The sequence below is a fragment of the Dysidea avara genome, chromosome 2 (assembly GCF_963678975.1).
Source record: "Dysidea avara chromosome 2, odDysAvar1.4, whole genome shotgun sequence".
Taxonomy (NCBI): domain Eukaryota; kingdom Metazoa; phylum Porifera; class Demospongiae; order Dictyoceratida; family Dysideidae; genus Dysidea; species Dysidea avara.
The window spans coordinates 25329053-25339723 of record NC_089273.1 but is presented as its reverse complement, the minus strand read 5'-3'; the positions used below and the strand labels follow the sequence as shown (position 1 = coordinate 25339723).

General features: G+C 37.9%; 1 protein-coding gene across 1 annotated transcript; it reads right to left on the bottom strand.

The window, feature by feature from the left end:
* Positions 1 to 600: 600 nt before the first annotated feature.
* Positions 601 to 10371, bottom strand: LOC136243901 (uncharacterized). Its single transcript, XM_066035452.1, has 6 exons — positions 10265 to 10371; positions 9755 to 9901; positions 9192 to 9332; positions 8883 to 9023; positions 1287 to 1775; positions 601 to 1093 (listed from the first exon to the last, which is right to left on the bottom strand). The coding sequence occupies exons 1-6, from the start codon at positions 10335 to 10337 to the stop codon at positions 867 to 869; spliced, it is 1218 nt and encodes a 405-aa protein (XP_065891524.1). The 5' UTR covers positions 10338 to 10371; the 3' UTR covers positions 601 to 866.
* Positions 10372 to 10671: the final 300 nt, after the last annotated feature.

Below are 10671 nucleotides of genomic sequence, written 5' to 3'. Positions count from 1 at the left end.
CTATTAGAGTATCTCGATCAAAAATTACTTCTAACATGTAAAGCTAGAAGCCAGCTAATATTGCTTAGCATGTGTGACTGTTTTATTAGGGTATCTCGATTGTCACTTGTAGTTCCTGTAACAATTAGCTATGCATTGTCGATATTTTAGCGTGTCTGACTGTTCTATTAGAGTATCTCGATCTTTTGTGCAATTTTCATGTCCACTTCACAAAAATTGCACCTATTATGCCAGCATTTTGCTCATTGCTTTTACCCAACCATTATGCCAAAAATTTTGCTGGCGAAATCGACGGGTCCCTAGACACGGAAAGCCAACAATGAGATTTTGATGAGATATTATGTTGAGAACTCACTGATTTGTCTTCTCAAATCTACAATTTTCCAGTAGTTGGGCACCATTCGTGAGTTACATGTGTCCCAATAGTTTTGTTCCTTTGGCTAATGCAACTATCAGGTTTTTCACTAGCAGTGAAATAAATCATGTTTGAAGCAGTATATAAGTAGACACTTATTCTTCAATAGAATCAGAATGCTCTAGTTTGTTGACAATGCAACTCGATGTTAATTAGTAACTATATACACTCAGTCTGGCTAAAACAGTGTTAAGACTGTATTATCTCATAGATTGCTCTCCAATAGCAAGTGTGAAATCATGCATATATTAGAAAAAAAAGTGAAATTAACACTGGCATATACAGTATATTAATGCATTATAAATACATACAAATTGATACTATGAAGTATGTATTGACTACAGCATTTCATATTAACAATGTGCATATATGGATTTTAATTTTATATACATTATTCACTTTTTTGATAATGCATCAACAAAACAGGTTATATATAGCATGTGCATTTAAATTAAATATTTAGTTCATCTGAAAGAAGATGTGGCACCACATAATTAAGAATCTTTCCAAGGATTAATCCCTCTCCTTGATGACCAAAATTCATTGCTTTCCAACATTCTTTCCCAGATCGACCAGTCATAGTGTTGTCCCTGGTAATTGGTACTGGATCTCGTCCATCAGAATACACCAACAGTTGCTTCTGAATATCAATGTGAATTCCTTTCCCCATAAACTGACCTACACCGGCAAACACATAATATATTTACATACAATTAGCATTATTCATCTTCATAAATATGTACAAGTACAGTTTTATTATCTGAACTAAACGGTGTTATGCTGTAATATCTCTTAAGGGGAATGTTAATTTTATCTTATTTATGTACGGGGTAGAAAAGGATCCATCAAACACTGTTTAGTGCACACTTACCCATTAGTCCATGCATTTCAGCAAATTCATCATATTGAACATTCCAGTCCACATTGAGATGGTTGCTATGAAAGTTGACATCAAAGTCAGCTTGTGGGTCAGTGTATGATACATGTACAGTGGGATTTCCTGTTTGTTTTTCTATCCCCTGAATAAATTTGATATTTCCATCTTTGTTGATGATTACTCTCCTTATCAATGAAGCCTCAAAGCTTCCTCGACCTACCACAGTCACTTTCTGATCAACAGAATCAAAGACTATTGCATCAGAACTATTAGAGTTGCGAGGGATTACAGCCAACTTGCCAATCCAGGTAGCTTCACTTGTATCTCCAACACTATCCACAAACTGAGCATTAATGATGAAGTTCTTATTGTAAATCAGGTTGAAAGCCAAGCCAGGATATCCTTGGATGGAGTAACACAATAATTCCTTTGATAGTACCGGGACAATGAAGTGAGGATCTCCATATATATCTGGAGGATTTCCTGGAGAAAATGTAGATGTGGATGACATACTGTAATGTAACATCACAATACATGTGTAATATCTTGCATACAGTACAATTATCAAGGTAAGTATTCAATACAACAATGCTGCTTTAGGCTACCATATCAGCTGATGTTTTGCAGCCCTTGTGGCTATTCTTTATTCTACATGTAATGATTGTTGTATGATATCATAAATCAATAATCTACACACATATAAATAATCTTGTCATTTTTTATATAAGATGAGAAAATTGTTGTTACATTGCATCGTTAAATAAACTATATCTTATAAAATGCCAAAGTTTACTGAAGTATGTGCATATAATATATCTAATCAAAAACAGCCAAGCTGTAAAAAAAGGTGCGGCCCCCATAAAGGCCATGGTGAAAAAAGATGTGAAATCCAAGGTGGCGGCCAAGAAATGGCTGTGATGGTAGGTTAATGGTTACATTTTAATAACAACAATTCAGGTGAATTTGGTGCCAAGACCAAGCGGCACAAAATTCACCTGAATTGCCGTTATTAAAATGTAACCATTAACCTACCATCACAGCCATTTCTTGGCCGCCACCTTGGATTTCACATCTTTTTTCACCATGGCCTTTATGGGGGCCGCACCTTTTTTTACAGCTTGGCTGTTTTTGATTAGATATCACTTCTTTTTGTATTTGTATACTGCAAAGCCAGCCTATGGCTGGCTTTGGGGCTTTTTTAACCCATGTGTTTTTTTCTTTACTACAGGAAGAAGAAAAGAACTTAAAGAAGAATTTTAGTACTTCAATTATTTTTGATTTTATTAGTAATTATACAAATTATATACATATATTTATTACATGCTCATTATTCCCCACAGGATTTTTTTTGCAGCTGATCTCTCTACTGGGTGACTTGAAATGTAGCTGAACTATATACAGGATAGTTTCTTTGTAGCTGAATTCTCTACAAGGTAACCTCTTCTAGCTGGTCTCTCTACAGGATATTTTGTTTCTAGCTGAACTCTCTACAGGTCATTTGTTTGCAGCTAAACTCTCTACATGGTGGTGTCTTTATAGCCGAACTCTCTACATGATGGTTTCTTTGTAGCTGAACTCTCTATAAGGTGACTTCGTCTAGCTGAACTCTCTATAGGGTGATTTTTTTGTAGCTGAACTCTCTGCAGGGTGATTTGTTTGCAGCTGAACTCTCTACATGATGGTTTCTTTGTAGCTGAACTCTCTACAAGGTGACTTCGTCCAGCTGATCTCTCTACGGGGTGATTTGTTTCTAGCTGAACTCTCTACAGGTGATTTGTTTGCAGCTAAACTCTCTACTAGGTGGTTTCTTTGTAGCTGAACTCTCTACATGATGGTTTCTTTGTAGCTGAACTCTCTACAAGGTAACTTCTTCTCTACAGGGTGATTTGTTGTAGTTGAATTCTCTACAAGGTAGTTTGTATGAGGCTGAACTCTCTACATGGCGGTTTCTTTGTAGCTGAACTCTCTACAGAGTGATTTGTTTGCAGCTGAACTCTCTACATGATGGTTTCTTTGTAACTGAACACTCTACAAGGTGACTTCTTCTAGCTGATCTTTCTACAGGGTGAATTGTTGTAGCTGAACTATCTACAAGGTAACTTCTTCTAGCTGATCTCTATACAGGGTAATTTGTTTGTAGTTGAATTCTGTACAGGTAGTTTCTTTGTAGCTGAACTCTGTACATGATGGTTTCTTTGTAGCTGAACTCTTTACAAGGTGACTTCTTCTAGCTGAACTCTCTACGGGGTAATTTCTTTGTAGCTGAACTCTCTATATGATGGTTTATTTGTAACTGAACTCTCTACAAGGTAACTTCTTCTAGCTGATCTTTCTACTGGGTGATTTGTTTGCAGCTGAACTCTCTACATGGTGGTTTCTTTGTTGCTGATCTCTCTACAGGGTGATTTGTTTGTAACTGAACTCTGTACAAGTGCGTTTTTGTGGGTGATCTCACTGCAGGTTGATTTGTTTGTAGCTGAACTCACTAAAGGGTGATTTTGCTTGTATATAGCTGAACTCCTTGCATTGTATCTAGTTTCTAGCTGATCTCTCTACAGGGTGATTTGTTTGTAGCTGATCTCTCTACAAGTTGATTTGTGTGTAGCTGATCTCTCTGCAGGTTGATTAATTTGCAGCCGATCTCTCTACAAGGTAATTTGTTTGTAGCTGAACTGTCTGTAAAGTGATTTATTTGTAGCTGATCTCTCTGCAGGTTGATTTGTTTTAGCTGAACTCTCTACAGGGTGATTTACTTGTAGCTGAACTCCTTACATTGTGTCTGGTTTCTAGCTGATCTTTCTACAGGGTGATTTGTTTGTAGCTGATCTCTCTACAAGTTGATTTGTGTGTAGCTGATCTTTCTACTGGTTGATTTGTTTGTAGCCGATCTCTCTACAGGGTAATTTGTTTGTAGCTGAACTCTGTACAAGGTGCTTTTTTGTAGGTGATTTCACTGCAGGTTGATTTGTTTGTATCTGAACTCACTAAAGGGTGATTTGCTTGTAGCTGAACTCTTTACATTGTGTCTAGTTTCTAGCTGATCTCTCTACAGGGTGATTTGTTTGTAGCTGAACTCTCTATAAGGTGATTTGTTTGCAGCTGAACTCTCTACATGGTGGTTTCTTTGTTGCTGAACTCTCTACAGGGTGTTTTGCTTGTAGCTACTCTCTACAGGGTGATTTGTTTCTAGCTTATCTCTCTACAGGTTGATTTGTGTGTAACTGATCTCTCTACAAGCTGATTTGTTTGTAGCTGAATTCTCTGCAAAGTGTTTTGTTTGTAGCTGACCTCTCTTCAGGTTGATTTGTTTCTAGCTGATCTCTCTACAGGGTGATTTTTTTGTAGCTGACCTCTCTTCAGGGTGATTTGTTTCTAGCTGATATCTCTACAGGGTGATTTTTTGTAGCTGACCTCTCTTCGGGGTGATTTGTTTCTAGCTGATCGCTCTACAGGTTGGTTTGTTTGTAGCTGAACTCTCTACACAGTGATTTGCTTGTAGCTGAACTCCTTACATTGTGTCTAGTTTCTAGCTGATCTCTCTACAGGGTGATTTGTTTCTAGCTTATCTCTCTACAGGTTGATTTGTGTGTAACTGATCTCTCTACAAGCTGATTTGTTTGTAGCTGAATTCTCTGCAAAGTGTTTTGTTTGTAGCTGACCTCTCTTCAGGGTGATTTGTTTCTAGCTGATCTCTCTACAGGGTGATTTTTTTGTAGCTGACCTCTCTTCAGGGTGATTTGTTTCTAGCTGATATCTCTACAGGGTGATTTTTTGTAGCTGACCTCTCTTCGGGGTGATTTGTTTCTAGCTGATCGCTCTACAGGTTGGTTTGTTTGTAGCTGAACTCTCTACACAGTGATTTGCTTGTAGCTGAACTCCTTACATTGTGTCTAGTTTGTAGCTGATCTCTCTACAGGGTGATTTGTTTGTAGCTGATCTCTCTACAAGTTGAATTGTGTGTAGCTGATCTTTCTACTGGTTGATTTGTTTGTAGCCGATCTCTCTACAGGGTAATTTGTTTGTAGCTGAACTCTGTACAAGGTGCTTTTTTGTAGGTGATTTCACTGCAGGTTGATTTGTTTGTATCTGAACTCACTAAAGGGTGATTTACTTGTAGCTGAACTCCTTACATTGTGTCTGGTTTCTAGCTGATCTTTCTACAGGGTGATTTGTTTGTAGCTGATCTCTCTACAAGTTGATTTGTGTGTAGCTGATCTTTCTACTGGTTGATTTGTTTGTAGCCGATCTCTCTACAGGGTAATTTGTTTGTAGCTGAACTCTGTACAAGGTGCTTTTTTGTAGGTGATTTCACTGCAGGTTGATTTGTTTGTATCTGAACTCACTAAAGGGTGATTTGCTTGTAGCTGAACTCTTTACATTGTGTCTAGTTTCTAGCTGATCTCTCTACAGGGTGATTTGTTTGTAGCTGAACTCTCTATAAGGTGATTTGTTTGCAGCTGAACTCTCTACATGGTGGTTTCTTTGTTGCTGAACTCTCTACAGGGTGTTTTGCTTGTAGCTACTCTCTACAGGGTGATTTGTTTCTAGCTTATCTCTCTACAGGTTGATTTGTGTGTAACTGATCTCTCTACAAGCTGATTTGTTTGTAGCTGAATTCTCTGCAAAGTGTTTTGTTTGTAGCTGACCTCTCTTCAGGTTGATTTGTTTCTAGCTGATCTCTCTACAGGGTGATTTTTTTGTAGCTGACCTCTCTTCAGGGTGATTTGTTTCTAGCTGATATCTCTACAGGGTGATTTTTTGTAGCTGACCTCTCTTCGGGGTGATTTGTTTCTAGCTGATCGCTCTACAGGTTGGTTTGTTTGTAGCTGAACTCTCTACACAGTGATTTGCTTGTAGCTGAACTCCTTACATTGTGTCTAGTTTCTAGCTGATCTCTCTACAGGGTGATTTGTTTCTAGCTTATCTCTCTACAGGTTGATTTGTGTGTAACTGATCTCTCTACAAGCTGATTTGTTTGTAGCTGAATTCTCTGCAAAGTGTTTTGTTTGTAGCTGACCTCTCTTCAGGGTGATTTGTTTCTAGCTGATCTCTCTACAGGGTGATTTTTTTTGTAGCTGACCTCTCTTCAGGGTGATTTGTTTCTAGCTGATATCTCTACAGGGTGATTTTTTGTAGCTGACCTCTCTTCGGGGTGATTTGTTTCTAGCTGATCGCTCTACAGGTTGGTTTGTTTGTAGCTGAACTCTCTACACAGTGATTTGCTTGTAGCTGAACTCCTTACATTGTGTCTAGTTTGTAGCTGATCTCTCTACAGGGTGATTTGTTTGTAGCTGATCTCTGTACAAGTTGAATTGTGTGTAGCTAATCTCTCTGGAGGTTGATTTGTTTGTAGCCGATCTCTCCACAAGGTAATTTATTTGTAGCTGAACTGTCTAAAAGGTGATTTGTTTGTAGCTGATCTCTCTGCAGGTTGATTTGTTTTAGTTGAACTCTCTACAGGGTGATTTATTTGTAGCTGAACTCCTTACATTGTGTGTAGTTTCTAGCTGATCTCTCTACAGGGTGATTTGTTTGTAGTTGATCTCTCTATAAGTTGATTTGTGTGTAGCTGATCTCTCTGCAGGTTGATTTGTTTTAGCTGAACTCTCTACAGGCTGATTTGTTTGTAGCCGATCTCTCTACAGGGTAATTTGTTGGTAGCTGAACTCTCTACATGGTGGTTTCTTTGTTGCTGAACTCTCTACAGGGTGTTTTGCTTGTAGCTGATCTCTCTACAGGGCAATTTGTTTGTAGCTGATCTCTCTACAGGGTGATTTTTTTGTAGCTGACCTCTCTTCAGGGTGATTTGTTTCTAGCTGATCTCTCTACAGGGTGATTTTTTGTAGCTGACCTCTCTTCAGGGTGATTTGTTTCTAGCTGATTGCTCTACAGGTTGATTTGTTTGTAGATGAACTCTCTACAGGGTAATTTACCTGTAGCTGAACTCCTTACTTTGTGTCTAGTTTGTAGCTGATCTCTCTACAGGGTGATTTGTTTGTAGCTGAACTCCTTACATTGTGTGTAGTTTCTAGCTGATCTCTCTACAGGGTGATTTGTGTGTAGCTGATCTCTCTGCAGGTTGATTTGTTTGTAGCCAATCTATCTACAGGTAATCTGTTTGTAGCTGAACTCTCTATATGGTGATTTGTTTGTAGCTGATCTCTCTGCAGGTTGATTTGTTTTAGCTGAACTCTCTACAGGTTGATTGCTTGTAGCTGAACTCCTTACATTGTGTCTAGTTTCTAGCTGATGTCTCTACAGGGTGATTTTTTTGTAGCTGAACTCTCTTCAGGGTGATTTGTTTCTAGCTGATCTCTCTACAGGTAGATTTGTGTTGATTTGTTCATTTCTGATCGCTCTAAAGGTTGATTTGTTGCAGCTGAACACCCTGCAAAGTGTTTTGTTTGTAGCTGATCACTCTAAAGGGTGATTTGTTTGTAGCTGAACTCTCTCCACAGTGACTTGTGTGTAGCTGAATTCTGTGTAACTGAATTCTCTAGAGAGTGACTTAATTGTAGCTGAATTCTCTACACAGTGCATGACTTGTTTATAGCTGAACTTTCTTCAGTGTGACTTGTAATGTTCTGAATCTCTATAGTGATATATTTGTTTAACTCTCCACATGGTGACTGTCTTCTTGCTGAACTGTCTATAAGATTAACTGTTTGCAGCTGAACTCCCTACAGAATAACTTGTGATGTAATAAAATTCTATAATGGAATAAATAAATTAGCCGAATGCTCTATTAGGGTGACTGTTCTATTAGAGTATCTCGATCTCGCATTTGCTACACGGAGTTGGCTTTCGAATCATAACTCAGTGGTTTGTAATCCAATTCTTCTGTACTACTGCAAGAACTTTTCTATGAAGATTATTCCAGATATACACCGATTTTCAGCTCATTGCTCTAAGCGGTTTGCCTAGTAGGCGTGAAAACTAATACTTTTTTATTCATAAAAATCGATTTCGTAATTGTGACACAGGTTGGGTTTTGTGTCATATCTCCTTGGTCTTTATCTCGATTCCTTTCAAACCACCAAAAGGCACTCCTACGATGGTTACTCCATCTACATAGCAATTTTCAACTCATTCCATGAAGCGGTTTACCCTGTAGGCGTGACAACAAATCGATCTTGTTTTACGCGAATAATCGGTCATAACTCCTGAACCATTCATTGAATTTGTACCAAATTTGATGCTAGAATTTGCCTTTGGACTCCCTTTCTGTGTGCCAAATTTCAAGGCGATCGGAGTACGCGTTTGCTTGCTATAGCAATTTTTGCAAGTGTGCGAAAAGACGAAGAAGAAGAAGAAAAAAAAAAAACGAAGAAAAAAAAACGAAACTTTGGAAGCTCGTATCTCGGAAATGGCTGGAGCGATTTCCTTCAAATTTGGAATGTAGACTCCCTTGGCTGGCGGGCAACTGTGTAGCAAATTTGGTTCCAATCAGATAAGTGATCACCGAGATACAAAGGTGTGAAAATGACGTTTTCGTTCTTCCTGTCAATATACTCACGGTGTGGCGCGCCAGCTTCTTGGGCCGCACGACACACTATCGTGTGTCTTGATACACAACATCTCGTGTCATACCTGAGCAGGGTTGACAAATACCAGTATCAAGATTTTTGTACGATTCTGCTCCTGGCTTTGAACAGCAATCACTGAAGTCAGCAGCAGAAGCTCCTTCACCATCACAAGTCTCTTCAAGGAAGCAAACAGGGTCATTTCCACCTGTGTCAGACACAACATTAACCGTAACATTCATATTATGTAATTATGTATACTCAGTCAAATATACTATTCAATACTTTTATTATTGTAATGCAATGACAGACTACAATACTACATATATCAGTATGATATACAAACTTTTGCACACAATGTTATAATATGTCATACCTGAGCAGGGTTGACAAGTGCTAGTATCGAGATTTTTGTACGATCCTGCTCCAGGCTTTGAACAGCAATCACTGAAGTCAGCAGCAGAAGTTCCTTCATCATTGCAAGTCTCTCCAAGAAAACAAACAGGGTCATTTCCACCTGTGTCAGATACAACCATAACAGTAACACTCATAATAATTATTATGTAATTTTGTACTCTCAGTCAGATATACTGTTCAATAATTTTATTGTAATGCAATGACTGTGCAATGGCTACTACACTACATATATTGGCTCAGCACCGTCACCCATACTATATAAATGCCTCCAAAAATAATTCAGGCATTCATAGCCTTTTAAACAGCTTTCAAGATATGCAAAGGCAAAAATAGCAAAATCAACAGTGGAACACTACTAATAGGTGATTATTTTGCTGCTTCAAAAATACAGCTCAGCATTAACAAGAGAATCTGGCTGTTCATGCACCTACAACTTAAATTGTTTACGCCCCTCCCCTTGTCAGCTCTTGGATCTGCCCTTGAACTTTTGTACACTATTACACACAATGTTATATGTCATACCTGAGCAGGGTTGACAAGTACTGGTATCAGGATTTTTGTATGATCCTGCTCCAAGTAGTGAACAACATTCACTGAAGCCATCAGCAGAAAATCCTTCACCACTGCAAGTCTCTCCAAGGAAGCAATTTCTACCTGTGCCAGATGCATCTGTAACAGTAACAGTTTTATTTATATATATATATGCTATCAAGTCTACGAGTTAAGCACTGGAAGATGCATTACAAGTATTTATTTAGTATTATATGTAATACAATGAATTTACAATGGCTACTTTTGTACAGTATGACGATAATGCTTTATAGCATTTTATGCATACTTTTGATGCTAAACAACACACCCGGGCAGGTTTGACAGATTTTAGTTGAAAACAAAAAGAGGAAATTTTATTTTATTTTAAAATATGAGTACTATAGAATTAGTAAATATGAGTGTATATATCAATTTCACATCACATTCAGCAGCATAATGATAGCAGTATAACATACAATACATCCATGTATATATTCTTACCTAGAGCTGCTGCCAATGTTATGCTCATAGATAGTATGTACAACAACCTGCATACCCTCATCACAGATTCCATGGTTACCAAAAAATGTAGAAAATAGCAAATTAAAGTGACAGCATCTGCAGATATACTGTATACAGCTGCTTTTATACACATCGGTTACATGAACTTACATCACTGTTTCAGAAGCCTGAATTTCACAGCCTGTAATTGAAGATATTGATAATGAAGTTGCATGGGTTAGTTGTACAACAGCTGTAACTGAATTCAACAAGATGTAACATCATATGCACAAATGTACATACATGTATGACAGTCTTGTATGACACACGTATGTACAACTAGCTAACTGTTCAATGCATAACATGTTGCACGCATTATAACAACTGCTTGATAGTAGTAGTATCAT